Source organism: Saccoglossus kowalevskii, chromosome 6 (assembly GCF_978046115.1).
Source record: "Saccoglossus kowalevskii chromosome 6, keSacKowa6.1, whole genome shotgun sequence".
Lineage (NCBI taxonomy): Eukaryota > Metazoa > Hemichordata > Enteropneusta > Harrimaniidae > Saccoglossus > Saccoglossus kowalevskii.
In genome coordinates this window covers 18,323,636-18,350,371 of record NC_140646.1, presented here as the reverse complement: position 1 = coordinate 18,350,371, position 26,736 = coordinate 18,323,636, and the positions used below count along the sequence as shown (strand labels likewise).

Here is a 26,736-nt window from a genome sequence, read left to right as displayed (position 1 = left end):
TGAAAGGTCACGAGCGGGCGGTGAAAGGTCACATGGTGATTTTGCGCAGTGTTTACTTCCTATTTTTGAGTTTCTGTACAAAATGGATCTGCTCATCGCGTTGGCTATTTTCACAGTTTTTATAATAATAATATATATATTCTCTCCCCTCATCACTCCAAAAGCGCTTCAGATCAAAGGAGGACATGTAATTGTGAGTAGGTTTATATAAATTATTATAATGCTGCTACGTGACCTCCACTTAGCTATCACGTGCATGTGTGAATGTTTTGAGTGTTTATCTTGATTGTAGTGCTGACTACCTTGACACTAATATAGTGAAAGACTAGCCTATAAAAACATTAGACATCTACTATTCATAATAATTTACAGTATAGTAACTACAGTAGGTGGAGGTTCATTTAGAATCCAAGGAAAAACAAACAAAACACATTTTAACTTGACGAAGTAAAGAACAAATCAAACACTAAAAAAAGCTGAACTTGATAACAGCACGGTCCCTATAGAGGGACTGTGATTAAAGCTGTCACATGTCAAGCAGATGATGACCATCCTGACCGTTGTTTTCGTGTTTCACCGTGTTTCAGACACAATATTGAATAAACTTGATTCCAGCTAGAGGGGGCGCTGTCTCCGCTGCTTTAAAATGTTCTGCTTTCTGTACAGTCTGATCTCTGCATAATTAATTGCAGGAGATTAATCCTGTTTTTTGTTCCAAATTTCTGTCTAGTATTTTATTTTAAATAGCTTTAAGGTAGAGATGCAGTTTACCTGACAGGTATTCTAATTAGTTAATTAGGAAACCAAGATGACCTCCATTGTCCACAAAACTATATATTTTTGGAAAGCTTATTGTATGAATTTTAAAATTTTTTTTATGGACACTAATTTGAAATATGCACAAAAATGTGCTTTTTTGGTCAAAAATGATAGCTTCTAAAATAGCTTCTAAACCATGCTTCTGTTTCCTGTCTATGGGTACATCTGTTTACTATGAAGAAAGTGCCGTCTTGAAAACTGTCTACCAGTTGTCAATTTTGCAGGGCAGCAGCTCAAATTTCACTACTTCAAGTTTATGCATAAATTAACACCCAGGCTAGTTGTCTGTACGATTGTTGTAAAACTGTTCAACCAAAAACAATGCCCAGGCAGCATTTTTAAGATAAACACATTGTCAATCATTTGTGAAAATTTCAAAACAAAAGGACAAAGCGTCTAGGAGCTATTTTTTTGTAAAGTTCTGGGATGTGCACTAAAAAGAAGCTGAGATAATTTGCATAACAATTCACTCAGTGAGAAGTTTGCTAATGCTCATAATTAAAATGGCTGTAACAGCAAATATCAAAACTGAAATGTCAGATGTAATAAAGCACTATTCTATTCTATTCTATTCTATTCTATTCTATTCTATTCTACTCTATTCTATTCTATTCTATTCTATTCTATTCTATTCTATTCTATTCTATTCTATTCTATTCTATTCTATTCTATTCCAAAATCTGATCAAAAGGACCCGAAACACTATTCAAAAATGAACTTACTACAATAGTTAATATCTTTATAAATGTTATTGATATTATATTTAATGTAAAGAGATTGAACTATAAGTACTTGACTTTTAATATTATATATTTGCTATATCTTTTGTGTTTGAATATATATGGTTGTAACAAAGAAGGCATTCTCATGTTCAGAGACAGAGACTTTGCTTTTCCAACATGCTGATTTAGTCTCGTCAAAACTATGCACATACGTCACTTATTAATCCCTCCTGGCTAGAACATGTTAGTACCTGCTGGCTAATTTGGAGCAGCCTGCATCTTAGCAATCAAGATTTAATTTAAGTCTTTCTCTCCGTAACCTTGACTTGAAAATGGCAGATCAACAGTTATGTCCCACAGTTCTTTTTGTCAAATGGATGGTCTACTGTAAATGTATTAATTATTTGCTGGTTTCCAATTTCTCTATTTTTGTCAATAAGTAAAATTAAATTCAGGTAGAATAACAATGGGCCATTCCAGTTTATATCTGCACCCCCACTGTTGATGAGCTTGTGTGTTTACTTCATACAGGGTATAATTTCCATGGGTGTATAAGTCATACAAAGTTTTATTTCCAAATCACCATTCACCACACAGTGATGGAAATCCAAAACTATAGTTCCTACTTATGGTGTTGATGAGTTCTTTTGTGCCACCATACAGAGTAGGATTTCCAAATATAACTCTCATCATATGCTAATTTACTAAGTTCAAAATTTTATATTTGATAATGGAAATCCAAACTAGCCCTGATTCACGGTATTGATGAGCTCATTCGTGCCACCATCCTTATCTAATTTCAGTAATAAATATTTCATACTGGCCCAATTTTTTTACCATATACAGTCAGAATTCCAAGTTTTTTTAGTCTTACAGTCTTTGAAATCCAACCTCATCAACCGGTATGTGGCGAGATAAACTAGGCCATATTTTATTTAGTAGCCATAACTGCCTGGATTTCCAGGATTTCTTTTTCCATTCTTGTCTGGATTTCCAGATTCTGTTTCTCCATATACAGTTGGAATTCCGGGGTATTTCCCCCATCATACAGTGCTGGAAATCCGACCTCATCAACAGGAGGTGCAGATATAAACTGGAATGGCCCAATGGAAATTATTTTTCCCTGTCAAGTTTGTGGAATTAACCTTTTCACCACCAGTTCCCTCTATTCATCACAAATTCTCATTTATAGTCTCTGCACTTTCCTTTAGAAGATTGGGACAAAAATAGCCAAACATTTTTTTTTACTAAAAACTGAAAATCTACTCAAATTTTGTCTGTTGGCACCAAAATTAGGGTTCATTTCCAGAAATATTGAAGAAAACGAATATTGAAGAAAAAAGTGCGAACAAATTTTGGCAAGAAAATTTTGTGGTGAAAAGATTAAAATCCAGTGAAATTGCTCAAAATGTTAAAATAGTGAAAATTAATGGTTTTAGATAAAAATGTACATTAATGCATAATCTGTAAATTCAAGAACAGTATTTCTACCATAGTAGTTGATTTACATGTATATCATACATCTAATTTATTAATATTATTAGTTCGAAACTCGGTAACTGTGCAATCGTGAAATAAGTGAAAAAAAAATCAACCCATACTTTTTTTGATGTAGACACTGACATTTTGCTTTAGTGTACGTAATACTATGACTAATGCATCGCATCAATAGTGTTCCTGACTAACGTGAACGCAATTGCTGTAATTCCTCTGCAAACACAAAATATTTCAGCACATGCTTATATCCCATTAAGTGAACATAGCAAATAATACACTCTGTCAATATTTGATTGTAAATTGTTAATTTATCAGAGGAACATTTATATATCATGATGGAAGCCTAAGTTCAGAAACATGTCTCAGACAATTTTGCCTTTTAAATGTTGGTATAATATAATATACAGTTATTGAACTTGCCTGAGGGTGATATCAAGAATTATTGTCCCCAAGTGGCTGTTTTGGCTGAATAATTTTTAATATTGGCCAGAGCTAAGCACAACTATTTTATTATCCTGAAAAAGAGAACAGTGACTTGATTGAAACAGTTAGTGAAATAAAACTGAGAGCCAAAACGCAAACTTTCTTTTAAAATTAGCCCGCAGTCAGAGGCAAAAGTTATACTGTGGGAGGCTAATACGGTATAAATATTTATAAAATTATATGTGACTGCTTTCGATCAATAATATTGACTGTTTAATACCTGCTGGATAATAATATGAGGTTATTACGAGGATACCTCAAAGTATGCACGAAGACAGTACAGCGTAAGTATTGACCAATGCGCTGCGGAGGTCAATGCAACAGCGTACTGTCTGAGTGCATACTTTGAGGAATCCTCGTAATAACATTATTATACATCTTTTCCTTCTAAGGATACATCATGGGAATGCTGAAATCCAAAAAGTTTAGAACAGAATCAGCGAACTTTTTTGTGTGGAGTCCGGTCAAACCCTGGTGGCAGCCATGCATGTTTGTTTTTATTATTAGAGGACATTATGCGCGTAATCATTGCATATTTGGAATTTGCATTTCCTAATATGGTAGGATGAAAATATAAAAAATACCACAAAATTACGGCATGCTGTAACTTATGGCATTACGGTGATAGACGTATAATAATAATGTTTATTACATACTCATAGTGCTAAGAAACTATTCAAAATGTTTCTGGCATTAATTCTCCATGAGTACCGTAGCATTTAAAAAGGGCACCTCTTACTATATACAATATTTATCAGTCTGAGCAGCTTTTATTGTTATTAATTAAGTTGCTTAATATCCTATAGTACATCTCTCTTACTATGGTATATTACAATTCTATATTTATTTCTGTTTACAGATTACTGGTGGCTCCAGTGGTATTGGTAAAGCACTGGCAATAGAAGCTGTCAAGGAAGGAGCAAATGTTACGATAATTGCCAGAAATCAGGTACCAACATTTTCATTGCTTCTTGTATTTACTATCAAAATTTAACTGAATATTAGACAAATGTTCAGACTTCAGAGGCTGCCAACCAAACTCAAAATATTAATATTAATTCAGCATTGTAAATTTATTTTGCACAGCGAGAATTATAGGTTAATTTCTCATTAGATGCGATCGCGCACATCTCCTTAGCACAGGCTGAGAAGTCAAATACATATAAATATCAATCATATCATATAAATTTATCTTTATGGCATTCCAACAACGCACAAAAAACATGTGATTTTTTTTTAAATTCTTCTTACTAACTTGTTATATTTTATTTTTTGTATGGATTAATATTTCTATTGATATATACTGAAAGAAATGTGTATATCTAAAGATGCAATAAACAATTATTATTATTATTAAATCTTCCAAAATTGAAGGCAGTTACGTGAAAACCATGCAGCTTGTGAAGAGAAAATTATTTTAAAAAAGGCTTAAAGTCAGTAGTTAGCATGCCAAAAAATAAGATTCCTGAAAATGATGGGCTCACCATGGAATTCTACTTCTATTTTTTGGCAACTTATACTTTGTATTTATACTTACAGTAAATCTTTCGAACATTGCTGTTAACATTTACAAAAGAAGCATGCCAATATCCAACAACATTGATTATAAAAGCTAACAACAGATAATACATGTAAAACTGGAAGCCATTATTTTTATAAGTGAAGATTAGAAAATTGAATAAAAATGTATTGTAAAAAAGTTGGAATAAATTTCTCCCAACATGATAAATGAGACTCAAGATTACATGTTTTTATTTGTACTTGTACATGTTCACCAGATTATATCAGTACCACTTTATTCATATTTGTATTGAGCAATACATTGTACTGGGGTAGTATTTTTTCTGGTTCACGCATACCAATGGTAAAGTAACACAACCTTGACTCTTTCATGCCTTATTAGTATCAGCATGAGAGTTTACACACTCCTGTAAGTAAACACAGCTGGAGTTTATATACAAGTTGTGAATCTTTGATACTTGATATAAGCTGTCATACAAAGTATGTCCAATGTCCAGTTTGATAATACCAAAGTAATTCAATACTTGAACCTTCATCAGTGGACAACTGCTTTTTTTTTTATCTAAGAACATGCATATGAAATGGCAGAAAAAAGGCACATAAAACAGCGAGTTACTGCAAAAACAGTGCAAAATGTGATTTGCTTTGTCTCTGCTTGTACTTGGCCATAGTGGTAAATGCCCAATTAAAGGGGAACCGCTCAATCCCTTGGATTGCACCAAGTGCTCATGGGTAATTAACTCCGCCTCTGTCCACTGAGTAAATCAAATGAATGCTTATCTTTCCCCCTGTACTGCTAATCCCACAAAACAACAACTGATATAAACATCCTAAGAACGGATTACAATTTGCTTGTTTAAATATAACATAGCAATTGAATTTCAAACAAATACAGAGCAGTCTTCATGTGCCATGATTTGAAACATCGCGCGCTCGGTAATTCATACATCGTCGGAAAAATATGACGCAGAACTAATTCAAGTTGATGATAGCCAACAAGAAAAGGCGGCAGTCCACCGGATACACACGGCCAGAGTGTTGCTAAATGGTTGCGAAGAAAATACGCCGACTCAAGTTTATTTGCCTGTTTCTGTTGCGTCGGCCTATTGACAGTACTGATCTTGTATACAGTAAACCTGAGAATGAAACTTCCTATGCACATTCTGTATACATACTACTCCTCCAGACTGTTAATATAACAAGTGTGAAAACACGAAGTCAATGACATTGGTTTTCATATTTCCGTCACAAATCGGTAAACAGAACGTGTATTTACTATTGCCCTCAAATTTCCATATAATATTGACTAATTGGTAGAGACGACAATGAAAAAGTTTACTGTATATTATAAGTACAGGTTATTACACGGAAATTCCCGTGATAAAATATCAAAATCATTAGTAAAGAAAAGTTGCCGCGACATCACAGGCTTATCTTGTAACCTGTTTACGACACTCGTGTGGAAAATCAAAATGTACACGGTGGTACTGGCTTTTATCTTGTGTGAGATTTGAGTTCTTGTGATCTGGTGGGTGAACGTCTGGTTGACTTTACAGTCAAAATCAAATGAGTGGTGAGGGGGAGAAGAGCGTTCTGTCAAAACAATTTTACAGTAGACTCAATTTTAACGACCAATCTGCAGCGTTGTATTTATTATAAATAAGAATCCAAAAATAGAATATAAATACACACATACACTCGATTAAATTTTCTGGACATATATGCGACGCATGAACGAAAACGATCATTTGTAAAAGATATGAATTGAACTGCCTGTGACGTGTTGTCTGGGTGCCGTTTCGTCCTACAGTCAAATACAAAACAAAAACTGATTTATTTTCTTATGCCAAGACCTGGTTGTTCATGCATTTCAAGCATGGCGTATTTACTTCTTGTACTCTGTGGTGTGTGCTGTGGAAACATCTGATTTCGCGGTTTTGAGCTATCGAAGTATTTCGTGAAAAATGAAACAAAGGGTAACACCATACGAAGCAATCAGGCCAATGTCTTGTTGATATCCGAAACTTGGAACCTCTAACAGAACGGTTATTTCCTGCACGCCTACCAGTATTACACAACTACCATTTGCAGATCATTGCAGTCTGACACTTATTCACTGTACCTCTTCCTTTTTCCAGACTGTCTAGAAAGTTATGCAAAATTTTCATCCCTTAGAAAACACAAGTCTTCGTGGTATGATCAAAAGAAAAATGTCCACATAGTAGTAACAAACGTCGTTCTGGCGTTCCTAAAAAAACACTGCATTGCTTAGTAGCAAATAATCACGGTAGCGCAATCCGACCATGCTACGTTTCACAATTATTATTATTACTTGGTAGTGATTATTAATAAAGTACAAAAAGTAAACTCATTGAATTGTTCTGAAATGCAAGTAAATTTCAATTTAGTTTCATCGATTCCGGTCGCATGCAAATGTTTGACACCTTATATCAGCCAGTCAAAATACTTGGTGATGCCAACGTGTTCAAATTACCAAAACGGAGGAGATTTGCCGATGTTCCAGCTCAATCTTTTACCTCTGGTTTTGATGGGAAGACGGTACGTTTTTTTGTTTGAAATCAAAACATTAGTTGTTTTCGATGATAAACTGACCATTTGAAGACTATTTTTACGATGATAACAGCTCATTGTCGAATCGAAGCTTTACCCATTCACGCTAACCACAATAAACGTCGTACTCTTGAATAGGCGTCAATGACTACCATAAAATTCGTAAGACTGTGGGTCAGGAGTGAGTGTTATTTGACTTGGGTATTGTGTTTTACATTCCAACAGGAAATTTTTGCGTGTTTTTATTTTCGCGCTTTTGGACTCACGGCGAAATTTAAACCACGCGAATGATTTCTACTTCTACATTTAATTTATTGCAATGGATATCCGAAAGCCTGTAACCTAATGTTATTGACATTGTTTACTGTCTTACATCGTCATATCCCAGTGTTACCGATGCTTAGACCTTGGAGGTGGCTCGACATAGACAAACTATGTAACGATAATGCTGTTTGTAAACCAACAAGCTTTGGAGATTGAATATACATCTAGGGGATTTACATTTTCATTTACTCAAACTGTGATTGACAGGAATTTTGCATACATTAGCCACCATTTTAAACTCGTGATTTTCACTGGTCACAGCACGTTTCGACCGAAAATAACATCATTTATACATCAAAAACCCAACCAAACGAGTGTAATCGCTAGCGTACATATTCATGTCCCCGTGGATATGTATTTGGAACCACAGCTTGATCTCCAAACATCGTAAATGGCATATTTCACGCAGCTCCCGCCACGATGTTAGCTGCTTGGTTTGGATTAGCATACTAATACAGTGGCCATCTTGACCCTTATTTATAGTATCGGTTCACCTTTAACAGACCTCCATGCTCTGGGCAAGTATTTATATGAGGTGGGGCTATGATAATGAGTGCTGTTTATCACTTGCAAACCTATGTTCACAAGCTACTAGCACTAATACCAACAAGCACCAAAGTGTATAGCGGGCATGGTCTGGCTATCTTCCGTAGAGAACAGACCAGAACTATATAGATATTCTGGCTATAAAAACACTTCTAAACAAAAGGGATTATTATTCGCAAATTTAAAAAGTCGCTTTAGTATTGTTAACTGCCATGCTTCGAGTCTGTATATGTGGTGTTCCGAATATGTTCTGATTCCCATTTACATATAACTTCTAATCTAAGTGTGTATAAACAATGTATCGATGGCAGCTTCTTGTGCTTTGGTAACACTAATGATTATTTTGTAAATATTGGGTCAGTGCTCTTTGAAAGCAAGTCTGTCTATGGAAGGTAGTAGGGCAGAAAAAAGTTCTTCAGGCTAGCTCGGAAGCTGTTAGAGTTTTACAGAGATAAATTGTCACCAAAATCACACAACATGACCAAATCACAGATCCTTGTAAAAATAAAGATATTCCATCCTAATAACAAGTTTCCATAATCCTACCAGGTCCTAGCACAATATTTCACACACACAACTTATTTAAAAGTCAGTTTGTCATGAATAGGCCTGAAACAAAAAGGCGAAACTATTGCCTAAAAATCATTTTTTTTCAACATTGCATCGTCCGGTACAAAACCCCACTTAGACCTTTCAAATACTTCAAGAGACAACAGTTTTGATGAGTAAATAAGCGGAAGTAATGATTGGTTGTAAGGGAATGTAGATGATGGTGATAAGACTTGAATCAAAAGGGCTTGTAAATAAACTACATGCATTTTTGTAAAAGCTAATGCAGGTGATTAACAACACTCATTAGCATAGTACCAGTATCAAAAAATGTTGTGTGTTGCTAGCTGACTTGGCAGTCAATAACTTGTTTGTTTGATCTTGGGATTATAATTCAAATGGGATGGAGCATCCAAGCTGTGGATAAATGAGGTGGGCCCTGGAACTAGCATACAGCAATTATAGATATATCGAGTGGTGGAGCAGATTCACACCCATCCCATATTTCGGCATTGCGAGCAGTTATAACATTAGGCCACACAGACTTAATTTTATGGATGACATCCGTGCGCGCATTGGTTTTCGCCTGTTCTCAAAAAAAAAAAAATCTACGACGACGAGTCTCCACAGAACGTTTTTTTGTCCGGAACTTATCGACTCATATTGACGCAAAGCGCCGGCTTGTTGTAAAATTGCGTGTCAATTTAGTCGTAAATGATATTTTGTACATGCGTATTGCGTTGCCGGGAATTCCAACATGGCGATCACCCCACCAAAATACGTGAGCATAAAAGTTCAGAGGAAAAATGGTGGGATTGTTGTAGACTGGTACACAATTGATGTCAGCCAGGGAAATAAAACGTTTACACTGCTATACTTCATCATGACTACATGTACTAGAGCTTGTCTGAAATGGTTATACCTGTGACAGTAATACAGTACGAGATGTGTACATTAACATGTGCCTCCTACAAATAAAGTTTTCTTGTTGTTTTTTTGATACACTGTGTTCTGTGGTTTAATTCGTAATACCAGCTCCGTAGTCCTGTGGTTTTAGCAGCATTTTTTTTTTGCAGGTTTTTTTTTTTTCGCCCTCTAGCATTTGTTTTGGTGTCTTCAGAGGATGTCATCCATTACATTAAATCAGTGTGGCCTTAGTACAGATGGCAAATAATTGTTTTAATTAATTCCCAAAGATTTTCTTATGCATTATCTCTTTAACTCAAAATAAGGGTTGCAGCTAGTGTTCTTCGTAAGTTCTTAGCATAAAATAATATTTTGGCAAATTTCAGTTGCCAGCAGGCTTTACCCCTACTGTGTGTTATTCATGTTTGGGGCCTATCGGTAATTCTAAACATGGTATATATATAATATAATTTCTATATTTCTATATGTGATTTGCATATGTTAGTTGTTTCTATATTACTATCACAGGAGAGACTGAGACAAAGTAAAGAAGAAATATGTGAACATTTGAGATATCCAGATGAACAGGTATTCTTCTTTCTACATTGTTTGTACCCATAATACAGTCTGTATTTGAATTTACAATTCAGACAATGTTCAAAACGGTGACTTTTAATCTCATTTTTTCTACACAGATCTTATAAAAAATGGCTGATTGGTAACCATTTTGTTTTAATGAATGCTTTTACCAATCAAATTCAAATTTGAAGCATACTTCACATATTATTTATATTTACATGTATCATTTCAGTCCTGAAAACTCATCAATTATTTCTGCCATTCTGGAAGTGGGTTTCAAGCATGTATGAATTTGTTTTGTTCCATCTTGTCTGTTGAACATAACAGGTCTTTGAGGCACTCTATTTTTTTTGGCAGATTAGAGTGAAAATAGCCAACATTCATTCACAAGCGTTAACAAAATTTAACCACATTTGTCGTATTTGCATTGAAAAATTCGAACACCTCATTACATGAAGAACGTGGAACACTTTCTAAAGTATTTGAAATCAAAATTATTGTTAAATGTGAGAAACTGATCAGCATCAATCAGCCTTACAGTTTTAAGCGACAGGGTCGTCACCTGCGCACGTGCGGGAATTGAGTCTCAAGCGACAATAACAACACACGCTTAAAACGCAAAGTCTCATGCTCAGACACTTATTTGTAAACAATGACATTAGATTTTTTGTGTTTTGACGTGTTCATATGCAAGGTGTCTTCCATGCAGAAAAAAGGGAAAATTGTTAGCAGTTGGTTCAATGTTGCCCCAAAGGATCACTTGGCTGTGAGAGTTTGTTATTATTTGCCTAATTTGTAGGAATCTGAAAAAAACACATGTTTTTCAACAGTTCTCTTTCTTATAAATTAAAACAATATTAATTTTTTTTACTGTACTTGTATGCAAGTTGACTGATATATCACATGCAAGAACTATAACACCACACACTTTAGTATCGTAATATTTGGTTGAAGTATTCACTCGTGGTTGCAATAGCTTTCTCATTATCATATTGGGTTTCAGTAGCTCATTACCATATTTGGTTGAAGTAGGTTACTCATTATAATATTTAGCTTACTCATTACCATATTTGGCTGCAGTAGCTTACTCATTACCATATTTGGTTGAAGTAGCTTATTCATTACCATATTTAGCTTACTCATTACCATATTTGGTTGAAGTAGCTTAGTCATTACCATATTTAGCTTACTCATTACCATATTTGACTGCAGTAGCTTACTCATTCCCGTAATTAGCTTACTCATTATCATATTTGGCTGCAGTAGCTTACTCATTGCCATATTTGGTTGAAGTAGCTTATTCATTACCATATTTAGCTTACTCATTACCATAATTAGCTTACTCATTGTCGTAATTAGCTTACTCATTACCATATTTGGCTGCAGTAGCTTACTCATTGCCATATTTGGCTGCAGTAGCTTACTCATTCCCGTAATTAGCTTACTCATTACCATATTTGGCTGCAGTAGCTTACTCATTGCCATATTTGGCTGCAGTAGCTTACTCATTCCCGTAATTAGCTTACTCATTACCATATTTGGCTGCAGTAGCTTACTCATTACCATATTTGGCTGCAGTAGCTTACTCATTACCATATTTGGTTGAAGTAGCTTATTCATTACCATATTTAGCTTACTCATTACCATATTTGGTTGAAGTAGCTTAGTCATTACCATATTTAGCTTACTCATTACCATATTTGACTGCAGTAGCTTACTCATTCCCGTAATTAGCTTACTCATTACCATATTTGGCTGCAGTAGCTTACTCATTACCATATTTGGTTGAAGTAGCTTATTCATTACCATATTTAGCTTACTCATTACCATATTTGGTTGAAGTAGCTTAGTCATTACCATATTTAGCTTACTCATTACCATATTTGACTGCAGTAGCTTACTCATTCCCGTAATTAGCTTACTCATTATCATATTTGGCTGCAGTAGCTTACTCATTGCCATAATTGGTTGAAGTAGCTTATTCATTACCATATTTAGCTTACTCATTACCATAATTAGCTTACTCATTCTCGTAATTAGCTTACTCATTACCATATTTGGCTGCAGTAGCTTACTCATTGCCATATTTGGCTGCAGTAGCTTACTCATTCCCGTAATTAGCTTACTCATTACCATATTTGGCTGCAGTAGCTTACTCATTGCCATATTTGGCTGCAGTAGTTTACTCATTCCCGTAATTAGCTTACTCATTACCATAATTAGCTTACTCATTCCCGTAATTAGCTTACTCATTACCATATTTGGCTGCAGTAGCTTACTCATTGCCATATTTGGTTGAAGTAGCTTATTCATTACCATATTTAGCTTACTCATTACCATAATTAGCTTACTCATTCTCGTAATTAGCTTGCTCATTACCATATTTGGCTGCAGTAGCTTACTCATTGCCATATTTGGCTGCAGTAGTTTACTCTTTACCATAATTAGCTTACTCATTACCATATTTGGCTGCAGTAGCTTACTCATTGCCATATTTGGCTGCAGTAGTTTACTCATTCCCGTAATTAGCTTACTCATTACCATAATTAGCTTACTCATTCCCGTAATTAGCTTACTCATTACCATATTTGGCTGCAGTAGCTTACTCATTGCCATATTTGGTTGAAGTAGCTTATTCATTACCATATTTAGCTTACTCATTACCATAATTAGCTTACTCATTCTCGTAATTAGCTTACTCATTACCATATTTGGCTGCAGTAGCTTACTCATTGCCATATTTGGCTGCAGTAGTTTACTCATTACCATAATTAGCTTACACATTGCCAAATTTGGTTGCAGTAGTTTAATAATTACCATATTAAGCTAACTCATGTCATATTTGATTGTCCCATGTTCATATAAACAAATTTGAAACAAAAATAATCTTTTTTTCTTTCATTTTCAGAAAGTGTTATCGTTCTCTCTTGATATATGTAAAGACTACAAAGCTGTGGAAGAGGTCATGAAACAAGTATGGATTGGACACTGTTGTCTTTATATTTATTTACAAATATTTATCAGACTCATCAACACATCTTTATTTCTTTACATCCATGCTACAAAGCTCAAAATTAACGAAACATCATGGTAGCTATCAGTTTTTAAAGCAAGTAGTTTCATATTCATATTGAGTAAACCATCAAGTTTGGTAGGCAATGATTTAAATCCAAATACAAGTATAATTAAATAAATATAACAATTGCTCAACTATTTTAGTTAACTTTTAACCTGGTGAATGTAACAATGCAGTTTTATTTATATTGTCAATTTCTAGTACTTGAATCGGACTACTACATTCAAATAGCTGTAGCGTTGCAAAAAAAAAAATTGGTGGTCTGTGTGCCAATTCTGATTTCTGATGTTCCCTAAACATATAATTTTTCACCAAAGAGACAGAATGTATTATTTCTTAGACTGTAAGCAACAATTTGTTGAGTGAATCACAATAGATAATGAATTACACAAGAAAATGACTCATAATAAGTCATACTGAATGATAGGCAATGAATTACACTAGACATTGAACCACACTAGACACCGAGTCATACTAAATCACACTAAACATTGATTCAATGAGTACAACAAATATTGAAATAAGAGACATTTGACAATGAATTACTATAGACAATGACTCAAAGGATTACTGTACACAATGACTTATGAGTCATTGAATCACTGTAGACAATGTCTTAATGGATTACTCTAGACAATAAGTCATTGAATCACTGTAGACAATGTCTTAATGGATTACTCTAGACAATAAGTCAATGAATCACTGTAGACAATGTCTTAATGGATTACTCTAGACAATGAGTCAATGAATCACTGTAGACAATGTCTTAATGGATTACTCTAGACCATGAGCCAATGAATCACTGTAGACAATGTCTTAATGGATTACTCTAGACAATAAGTCAATGAATCACTGTAGACAATGTCTTAATGGATTACTCTAGACAATGAGTCAATGAATCACTGTAGACAATGTCTTAATGGATAACTCTAGACAATGAGTCAATGAATCACTGTAGACAATGTCCTAATGGATTAGACAATGAGTCAATGAATCACTGTAGACAATAATTCAATGGATTACTGTAGACAATGAGTCATTGAATCACTGTAGACAATGACTCAATGGATTACTGTAGACAATGAGTCAATGAATCACTGTAGACAATGTCTTAATGGATTACGCTAGACAATAAGTCAATGAATGACTGTAGACAATGTCTTAATCGATCACTCTAGACAATGAGTCAATGAATCAGTGTAGACAATGTCTTAATGGATTACTGTAGACACCGAGTCAATGAATCCCTGTAGACCATGACTCAATGGATTACTGTAGACAATGAGTCAATGAATCACTGTAGACAATGTCTTAATGGATTACGCTAGACAATAAGTCAATGAATCACTGTAGACAATGTCTTAATGGATTACGCTAGACAATAAGTCAATGAATCACTGTAGACAATGTCTTAATGGATCACTGTAGACAATAATTCAATGAATCATTGTAGACAATGACTCAATGGATTACTGTAGACACCGAGTCAATGAATCACTGTAGACAATGACTCAATGGATTACTGTAGACAATGAGTCAATGAATCACTGTAGACAATGTCTTAATGGATTACGCTAGACAATAAGTCAATGAATGACTGTAGACAATGACTCAATGGATTACTGTAGACAATAAGTCAATGAATCACTGTAGACAATGTCTTAATGGATTACTGTAGACAATGAGTCAATGAATCACTGTAGACAATGACTCAATGGATTACTGTAGACAATGAGTCAATGAATCACTGTAGACAATGTCTTAATTACTTTAGACAACAAGTCAATTAATCACTGTAAACAATGTCTTAATGGATTACTCTAGACAATGAGTCAATGAATCACTGTAGACAATGTCTTAATGGATTACGCTAGACAATAAGTCAACGAATCACTGTAGACAATGTCTTAATGGATTACTCTAAACAATAATTCAATGAATCATTGTAGACAATGTCTTAATGGATTACTCTAGACAATGAGCCAATGAATCACTGTAGACAATGACTCAATGGATTACTGTAGACAACAAGTCAATGAATCACTGTAGACAATGACTCAATTGATTACTGTAGACAATGAGTCAATGAATCACTGTAGACAATGTCTTAATGGATTAGACAATGAGTCAATGAATCACTGTAGACAATGTCTTAATGGATTACTCTAGACAATGAGTCAATGAATCACTGTAGACAATGTCTTAATGGATTACTCTAGACAATGAGTCAATGAATCACTGTAGACAATGTCTTAATGGATTACTCTAGACAATGAGTCAATGAATCACTGTAGACAATGTCTTAATGGATTACTCTAGACAATGAGTCAATGAATCACTGTAGACAATGACTCAATGGATTACTGTAGACAATGAGTCAATGAATCACTGTAGACAATGTCTTAATGGATTACGCTAGACAATAAGTCAATGAATGACTGTAGACAATGTCTTAATCGGTCACTCTAGACAATGAGTCAATGAATCAGTGTAGACAATGTCTTAATGGATTACTGTAGACACCGAGTCAATGAATCCCTGTAGACCATGACTCAATGGATTACTGTAGACAATGAGTCAATGAATCACTGTAGACAATGTCTTAATGGATTACGCTAGACAATAAGTCAATAAATCACTGTAGACAATGTCTTAATGGATTACGCTAGACAATAAGTCAATGAATCACTGTAGACAATGTCTTAATGGATCACTGTAGACAATAATTCAATGAATCACTGTAGACAATGTCTTAATGGATCACTGTAGACAATAATTCAATGAATCATTGTAGACAATGACTCAATGGATTACTGTAGACACCGAGTCAATGAATCACTGTAGACAATGACTCAATGGATTACTGTAGACAATGAGTCAATGAATCACTGTAGACAATGTCTTAATGGATTACGCTAGACAATAAGTCAATGAATGACTGTAGACAATGACTCAATGGATTACTGTAGACAATAAGTCAATGAATCACTGTAGACAATGTCTTAATGGATTACTGTAGACAATGAGTCAATGAATCACTGTAGACAATGACTCAATGGATTACTGTAGACAATGAGTCAATGAATCACTGTAGACAATGTCTTAATTACTTTAGACAACAAGTCAATTAATCACTGTAAACAATGTCTTAATGGATTACTCTAGACAATGAGTCAATGAATCACTGTAGACAATGTCTTAATGGATTACTGTAGACAATGAGTCAATGAATCACTGTAGACAATGACTCAATGGATTACTGTAGACAATGAGTCAATGAATCACTGTAGACAATGTCTTAATTACTTTAGACAACAAGTCAATTAATCACTGTAAACAATGTCTTAATGGATTACTCTAGACAATGAGTCAATGAATCACTGTAGACAATGTCTTAATGGATTACGCTAGACAATAAGTCAACGAATCACTGTAGACAATGTCTTAATGGATTACTCTAGACAATGAGCCAATGAATCACCGTAGACAATGACTCAATGGATTACTGTAGACAACAAGTCAATGAATCACTGTAGACAATGACTCAATTGATTACTGTAGACAATGAGTCAATGAATCACTGTAGACAATGTCTTAATGGATTAGACAATGAGTCAATGAATCACTGTAGACAATGTCTTAATGGATTACTCTAGACAATGAGTCAATGAATCACTGTAGACAATGTCTTAATGGATTACTCTAGACAATGAGTCAATGAATCACTGTAGACAATGTCTTAATGGATTACTGTAGACAATGAGTCAATGAATCACTGTAGACAATTTCTTAATTACTTTAGACAACAAGTCAATTAATCACTGTGAACAATGTCTTAATGGATTACTCTAGACAATGAGTCAATGAATCACTGTAGACAATGTCTTAATGGATTACGCTAGACAATAAGTCAACGAATCACTGTAGACAATGTCTTAATGGATTACTCTAAACAATAATTCAATGAATCATTGTAGACAATGTCTTAATGGATTACTCTAGACAATGAGCCAATGAATCACTGTAGACAATGACTCAATTGATTACTGTAGACAATGAGTCAATGAATCACTGTAGACAATGTCTTAATGGATTAGACAATGAGTCAATGAATCACTGTAGACAATGTCTTAATGGATTACTCTAGACAATGAGTCAATGAATCACTGTAGACAATGTCTTAATGGATTACTCTAGACAATGAGTCAATGAATCACTGTAGACAATGACTCAATGGATTACTGTAGACAATGAGTCAATGAATCACTGTAGACAATGTCTTAATGGATTACGCTAGACAATAAGTCAATGAATGACTGTAGACAATGTCTTAATCGATCACTCTAGACAATGAGTCAATGAATCAGTGTAGACAATGTCTTAATGGATTACTGTAGACACCGAGTCAATGAATCCCTGTAGACCATGACTCAATGGATTACTGTAGACAATGAGTCAATGAATCACTGTAGACAATGTCTTAATGGATTACGCTAGACAATAAGTCAATAAATCACTGTAGACAATGTCTTAATGGATTACGCTAGACAATAAGTCAATGAATCACTGTAGACAATGTCTTAATGGATCACTGTAGACAATAATTCAATGAATCATTGTAGACAATGACTCAATGGATTACTGTAGACACCGAGTCAATGAATCACTGTAGACAATGACTCAATGGATTACTGTAGACAATGAGTCAATGAATCACTGTAGACAATGTCTTAATGGATTACGCTAGACAATAAGTCAATGAATGACTGTAGACAATGACTCAATGGATTACTGTAGACAATAAGTCAATGAATCACTGTAGACAATGTCTTAATGGATTACTGTAGACAATGAGTCAATGAATCACTGTAGACAATGACTCAATGGATTACTGTAGACAATGAGTCAATGAATCACTGTAGACAATGTCTTAATTACTTTAGACAACAAGTCAATTAATCACTGTAAACAATGTCTTAATGGATTACTCTAGACAATGAATCACTGTAGACAATGTCTTAATGGATTACGCTAGACAATAAGTCAACGAATCACTGTAGACAATGTCTTAATGGATTACTCTAAACAATAATTCAATGAATCATTGTAGACAATGTCTTAATGGATTACTCTAGACAATGAGCCAATGAATCACTGTAGACAATGACTCAATGGATTACTGTAGACAACAAGTCAATGAATCACTGTAGACAATGACTCAATTGATTACTGTAGACAATGAGTCAATGAATCACTGTAGACAATGTCTTAATGGATTAGACAATGAGTCAATGAATCACTGTAGACAATGTCTTAATGGATTACTCTAGACAATGAGTCAATGAATCACTGTAGACAATGTCTTAATGGATTACTCTAGACAATGAGTCAATGAATCACTGTAGACAATGACTCAATGGATTACTGTAGACAACAAGTCAATGAATCACTGTAGACAATGACTCGATGGATTACTGTAGACAATGAGTCAATGAATCACTGTAGACAATGACTCAATGGATTACTGTAGACAATGAGTCAATGAATCACTAGGCAATGAATCGCTGTAGACTGAATAATTGTAATGTATATGTAATGTAATTTTCACAAATAAACTTTATTTGACTGGCTTCACGTTGTAGATACATGTTCACTAGATTCTGTGATCTGGCTAAAACACTTAAAGGGGAACTTTCCAGGGGTTGCACCAAAGAATCATGGGACACTATTGTTTATGTTGTTTACAATGTTAATCGATCTTTTGTTATTCATTGTGATCCAGAAAGTAAATTTGTTGTGAGATTGGGCTTAACTGGAAGTGCCCCTTTAAGCATACTAGCGCACTGATTTTATTAGTCCCCGTTCAGACGTAGTCCGAAAACGGGGACTTATGTTTTGGCCTGTGTGCGTCCGTCCATCCGTGCGTCCGTCCGTGATCACTTGTATCTCGAACATGCATGGACTGATTTAGTTCAAACTCCACTCATACATCACACATTATATGGGACATATGCACATGCATTTTTTTCATGATCCGATTAACGATAGCCGAATAGCGGCCATTTTAGGGCCGAAAATGCATCAAAATCGCACATTTTCACCATTCCGGACCCGGATCTCAGTTATGCATGGACGGATTCTGTTCAAATTTGGTACATACATTAAACATAATAGGACCTTGATGCACATCATTTTTTTTTTGGATCGGGTTTGAAATGGCCGACTGGCGGCCATTTTGTTTTAAAGAATTCAGTTCTGGATCCGTATCTGAGACATGCTTGGATTGATTGAGTTCAAACTTCACACACACAAGGTACATCATGAAACAAATATGTATGTGCATTTGTTTCATGATCTCATTAACGATAGCCAAACGGCGGCCGCTTTAAGGCCGAAAATGCATTGAAATCGCACATTTTCACCATTCCGGACCCAGATCTCAGTTATGCATGGACGGATTTTGTTCAAATTTGGTACATACATTAAACATAATAGGACCTTGATGCACATCATTTTTTTTTTTGGATCGGGTTTGAAATGGCCGACTGGCGGCCATTTTGTTTTAAAGAATTCAGTTCTGGATCCGTATCTGAGACATGCTTGGATTGATCGAGTTCAAACTTCACACACACAAGGTACATCATGTCACAAATATGTATGTGCATTTGTTTCATGATCTCATTAACGATAGCCAAACGGCGGCCGCTTTAAGGCCGAAAATGCATTGAAATCACACATTTTCACCATTCCGGACCCGGATCTCAGTTATGCATGGACTGATTTCATTCAAATTTGGTACATACATTAAACATAATAGGACCTTGATGCATGTCATTGTTTTTCCGTATCAAGTTCGAAATGGCCGACTGGCGGCCATTTTGTTTTAAAGAATTCAGTTCTGGATCCGTATCCGAGACATGTCTGGATTGATCAAGTTCAAACTTCACACACACAAGGTACATCATGTCACGAATATGTATGTGCATTTGTTTCATGATCTCATTAACGATAGCCAAATTGGGGCCGCTTTAAGGCCGTAAATGCATTGAAATCGCACATTTTCACCATTCCGGACCCGGATCTCAGTTATGCATGGACGGATTTTGTTCAAATTTAGTACATACATAAAACATAATAGGACCTTGATGCACGTCTTTTTGTTTTCGGATCAAGTTCGAAATGGCCGACTGGCGGCCATTTTGTTAAAGAATTCAGTTCTGGATCCATATCCAAGACATGTCTGGATTGATCAAGTTCAAACTTCACACACACATGATACATCATGTCACAAATAGATATGTGCATTTGTTTCATGATCCGCTTAACAATAGCTGAATGATGGCCATTTTAAGGCTGAAAATGCATCAAAATCACGTATTTTCACAATTCCGGAACCGGATCTCAGTCATGCATGGATGGATTTTGTTCAGATTTAGTACAATGTGTTGTACATATGCAGGTGCATTTCGGTCATGATCTGTTTTGAATGTATATGTCACTCAAATATGAACGGAACGGGGACGTGTCATTGACAATGACTTGTTTCTTATATTCCTCTATTTTTAGGCAATAGATGATGGAGGCCCTTGTGGTATGTTAATAAACTGTGCTGGGATGGCTGTTGCTAAATCCTTTGCTGACATTGATGTGGCAGAGTTCAAGGTATGATATGTACAATAGCATAAGTATGCCAGTGTAAAGATGCACTGTATTTTGCCAACTTATCACCCTGGCAACTCTACTATGAAAATCTAAATTATTTATGGCACTCCTAGTTGAGCAGTTTTACCCCATGTGATAGTTTTTCGTAGTTATATCTGAATTTACCAAGAAATGTTCTTAGAAATCACGTTGCACAGCTGGCAAAATTTCTAGCACATTCTAGTAATTTTTCAAAGATGAGAATAGGAAACCTCAAAATATGAAACAAAATATATATACATACTGAAAACTAAAAAAAGATTAGCAGACTATAAACTCCTAAAAAAATAGAAACAAAATACAAAATTAGATTTTTTCCACAGTCGACATGTGAACTGGTTTACTTTCATCTATTGTTGGTGCTCTGATAATTTAGTAATTGTGTTGCCTAGGGAACTCTCGCTAATTGTTTGTATCAATTGTGATAATAACAATCAGATGCAGATGCAGGAATATTTTTTCACCATAAATTTACTATTCAGTTTTCTTTGCAAAATATTCTATAGTAATTACATTGTAACTTTAATGATTCAAATTTGAAAATAAGTTTATTGTTTGAAAAATGTAAAACTATGATCAAAATATTGTCCAAGTTATGACTGCTCAGAATATAGAAATTGTGCAAAAAATGTTTGGAAATATGGGGGGTAATTCTAAGTCATATACATTACATACATACAAAATCAATCCTCTACTATTCTGGGAGAATACTTTATTTTTACTGGAATTAATTTTTGCTGAAAAGGCTTTTTGGGCGTTCTTTATGGAATTTATTTTCACTGATTTTTGATGAGTTGAATGTGAAATATAGGAAAAAAAGTATATTCGCTGGATTTTATTTTCACGGAATCATCCCTTCAGCGAAAATTGTGAAAATAAAGTATTCTACAGTATTTCTATGTACTCTGTGGAATTTATTATTTGTGTTTGTATCTGTTTTTTTTTGCAAAGACTGGGTGTAGCTAATGGTGAAGTGTTATAATATGAGGTTATTACAAGGATACCTCAAAGTATGCACAAAGACAGTACAGCGGACGTATCAAATGTCACGCAGCGGAGGTCTATGCGACTGCGTACTGTCTGAGTGCATACTTTGAGGTATCCTCGTAATAACCTTATTATTATTCATCTTTTCCTTCCAAGGATACATCATGCTGAATGCCAAAATCCAAAAAGTTTAGAACAGAATCAGCGAAACTCTTTGTGTGGAGTCCGGTCAAATCCTGATGGCAGCCATGTTTGTTTTTATTATTAGAGGACGCTTACGCGCGTAATCATTCCATATTTGGAATTCGCATTTCTTTATATGGTAGGATGAAAATACCCAGTGCAATACTGCAAAATTATGGCATGCTGTAACTTATGGCGTTACGGTGACAGATGTATAATAATAGCATATAGCACTATACTTTGAACAAACTCAAATGGTGGGGGGGGGGGGACACAAATAAAATTTACATCTTAATGGCCTTAACAAAAACATATTCAATACAGTTTACTGTACTTAATAATGAGTTTATCTCTTTCAGAATATTATGGATGTGAATGTTCTCGGCAGTGTTTATGCAACGAGAGCAGTTTTGCCATTCATGAAACAAAGAAAACAAGGAAGAATTGTGTTTATCTCATCACAAGCTGGTCAGATTGGTCTCTATGGTTACACTGCCTATTGTGCCTCAAAGTTTGCTCTTAGAGGATTTGCTGAAGCTTTACAAATGGAGGTAAGGTGAAAAGCATCTTCCATAGCAACCACAGCATCTCACCTAGTGACCAAAGCGACTCACCTCGACATCTACCCATGTTTAATAAAACTTAGACACAAGTTACAGCACCTAGTCAGCTGACTGTACACTTTAACCGTGTTACTTGATTTTCAGGTGAAGCCATATGATATTTACATAACTGTCAGTTTCCCACCTGACACAGACACTCCTGGATTCCAGGCGGAAAATATTTCAAAGGTACGTGTGCATATATTCAGAAGTTAAATTTTATTTTGATTTTATGGAATATTTTTACAAAAGAAATAATTTTATATTAGTAGTTATTTTTGTTCAGATTATTACCATGGAAACATGACATTGCTTTGACTGGCATAATCACCTTGCGCCATCAATGTGTGCTACACTTATCTTGGTAACTAAAATTTAAAATTCATCATATTTGTCACTTTCAGCCAAAAGAGACAACTTTGATATCTGAGACGGCCGGACTGTTCCAACCTGAGGATGTAGCCAAGGTCATTATCAACGATGCATCAGTGAGTTACATGATTATCACACGAAATTCTGGGTTGTACATCGTTAAGAAAAAGTTTATATTAATGAGTTACTTAAACATTTGTTTCACTATAGCTGTTCCAATTTTTGAAATAGCAGCTTTTAAAATTTGTTGAAAATAAAGATATTGCAGAGAATATCAAATGCTGACAACATTGTTTTCTATAACAGTAAACAATTGACTTTTCCATGTTCACAATGCTAACGAACTCCTCAAATTTAATCATTGCACTCAACCTAATAAGGACACAGTTTTATAGACATTATTCCTACCATGCCCTAGTTATATAATTCCACCCATGCGTGATATCATTCTGTGACAAACTTATCATGCATCAACCATCCCATAATACTGTAGTTGCTGTAATATGAGATTATTACGAGAATACCTCAAAGTATGCACAAAGACAGTACAGCTGGAGTATCGGCCGACGCGCAGCGTACTGTCTGAGTGCAAACTTTGAGGTATCTTCGTATTAACCTTATTATTTTACATCTTTTTCTGCCAAGGATACACCATGGGAATGGTAAAATCCAAAAAGTTTAGAACAGAATCAGCGAACTTCTTTGTGTGGAGTCCGGTCAAATTTTGATGGTAGCCATGTTTGTTTTTTATTATAAGGGGACGCTTACATGCGTAATCATTCCATATTTGGAATTTGCATTTCTCTATATGGTAGTATGAAAATACCCTGTAAAAATAATGCCAAATTACGGCACGGTGTAACTTATGGCATCACGATGAGAGATGTATAATAATGATAATAATATATATATTGCCTCCACAGCTTGGACGTTTTCTGAGCTATATTGGTGTCGATGGTTATATGTTATCTAATGTGACGTGTGGTTTTTCCCCCGTTACATCGATGATGGAGGGTGTACAACAAGTAAGACAAGCATATTGAACATTTCTATCCTAAATACATATGTTTAGCACATGGTTTCTTATCTTATTTATCCTGAGTCAATAGACTAGTTTCGAGATGTAGCAGCATCAGGCGGTTTCTGTGCGATAATGGGGGTTGATTTTCTAGCTTGTGGAATTTATTCACTGGATTTCTTAGTTCCCGGTGTTCTGACGACCTATCAAACATATATACCATATATGGAGTGTGCAAGTTTTAAAGGTATCGGAGGAACTCAAAACTTGTCAATTGTTCTCAGTGCTTGGATGCCAAAGTCAGTTTTTATCACCTTCCATTAAACAAAAATTGTTCTTTATTTTTATTTTTTAATCAAGAGCTGTAAGATTATAAAAATATTTGTTCATTTTGTCAAATTTAACAAAGAATTTACATAAAACTAAATTGATTGATTTATAAAGTTGGGTCAATGGGTCAGTGCTTAACTGTAAGGCCAAGGTCATTCATATAGCTTTATAAATTTTGAAATTTGTTCTGAAGCATATTGATTCACAAACGTGTTCCAAATTACCACAATTACCATATTCTATATCCATGATCCTTCCATCATGTATTTAACTGTTGTAAATGCTGATATCAATTTTTCTGACAGTTTTGCATAAATTATAAATGGGTTTGATTTTCTGAGATGAAACTTTGTTGCTTATTATTTACGATGGAAATAGTAATATTCTATTGTAATAACAGTATATTTGCAAATTACCTTTTCTGATGTTCAAACTAATGGCAAATAGCTGTTTAAAAACAGGATACCATACATTTGGCAAAGTGTTTTTAGTTTCCTAAAACAAAGACTTAATAGTTTATAAATGTTGAGATGCTAAAATTGTGCGACATCAACGTAACGAACATCAAATTACGAAAAATAGAAGTTACGTTTAATGTTAATTAAAGTTTGAGTTACTAAATGTTGACATTCAACAAAAACAAAAAAATAGGTTGCCCGTAACTCAAAGTTCTGTTAACTGTTAATTGAACATCAGGTTACAATTTGAGCATGGTTTCGCAAAAGCATGGTTATTTTTGTAACTAGATGTTTTCGTAACTTGACGTTCGTATCTCGATGTCCATGACTCGAACAATTCAGCATCTCACAAATGTTCATAATTATTTGTGTGAACTCGTACTCTTGTCTATCTTTTGCGAAAAAGAAAGTAGAATTTGTTGGGTTTCTGCAGTCCCTTCATCAAGCAAATTAATGATATATTTCTTTATTTTTCTCACAGGTAGCAACGATGGGATTTTTCAGAATCATATCGTTCTTCTACATCGGCCATTTTGATAAAATCATCAAGAAGTGTATGGAAGAACGAGAATCTGAAAAAGACAAATAGTGCTTTGTTACATCTATCCTGATTGGTTGTAGATGGACTGACTTTGACATGTGATCATATCATAGCCAATTAAAAGTCTCAAGAGTCTAGCATCTAGTCGATGCTAATACCTGATTGATTCTTTATCAGAAGATTTGTTGTGTCTCGTGTGTGAAGCACAGAATGGCATCTTTGTGGTTTTCCTGTCCGTGTGTTGTCTTCTCGTACTATTACATTTTGTATATGTTTTGAAAACGTTTCGCTATGTTTATAAATCATTAATTAAAGGGCATTATCGGAAATCATTTACATTTAATAATTTTACATTGCTTTGGATTGTAAAATTTAAGGTAAAGGTTGGTATGATATACAGCTAATAAGTAATTAATAAATTAAGTTACATTCTGTATATAGTATAGATGTTTCCTAGTTAAATACATACTTTTTGTATGATGTTGTCTCTACATGGTTGCTTTTTATTTAATTAAACTTTATATCGAGTTGTGTTTTTATGAAATTTAACTCGGTAATCTATGCAGTTTTCCACTCACTCCACTAATACCTAGGCATGAATTTGAAAACTACCAGCTTAATTACTTTGATACTGTTTATAACAAAATGATAACAATTGTAATTGCCATGGCAACAACTAAATAAACTATGGTACCATGGTTGTGATATTACAAGAACACTGTGGGAACACTAATAACCAATGCTATAGCTAATATTTCATTCTTTATAACATTATCAACTTTGCTTTGAGGAAGACACTCTGGAAAGGCAGCAGAACTATTTTGACCGTTTTGTCATCTGTTTTTTATATTTTTGCTCTTGTTTTTGACTTCATTTCAAGATGTTTTTGGTAATATTTTAGATTACGTTGTTAACAATAGTTGCATTCTTATAATAAAAGGGGAAAATTAA

The 26,736-nt window shown here is 34.6% G+C and overlaps 1 protein-coding gene across 1 annotated transcript; it reads left to right on the top strand.

The window, feature by feature from the left end:
- Positions 1 to 72: 72 nt before the first annotated feature.
- LOC100368090 (3-ketodihydrosphingosine reductase-like) lies at positions 73 to 26,736 on the top strand. The gene is made up of 10 exons (XM_085500779.1): positions 73 to 193; positions 4,381 to 4,470; positions 10,467 to 10,526; positions 13,426 to 13,491; positions 21,160 to 21,255; positions 22,824 to 23,015; positions 23,172 to 23,255; positions 23,471 to 23,554; positions 24,362 to 24,463; positions 25,726 to 26,736. The coding sequence occupies exons 1-10, from the start codon at positions 83 to 85 to the stop codon at positions 25,831 to 25,833; spliced, it is 993 nt and encodes a 330-aa protein (XP_085356905.1). The 5' UTR covers positions 73 to 82; the 3' UTR covers positions 25,834 to 26,736.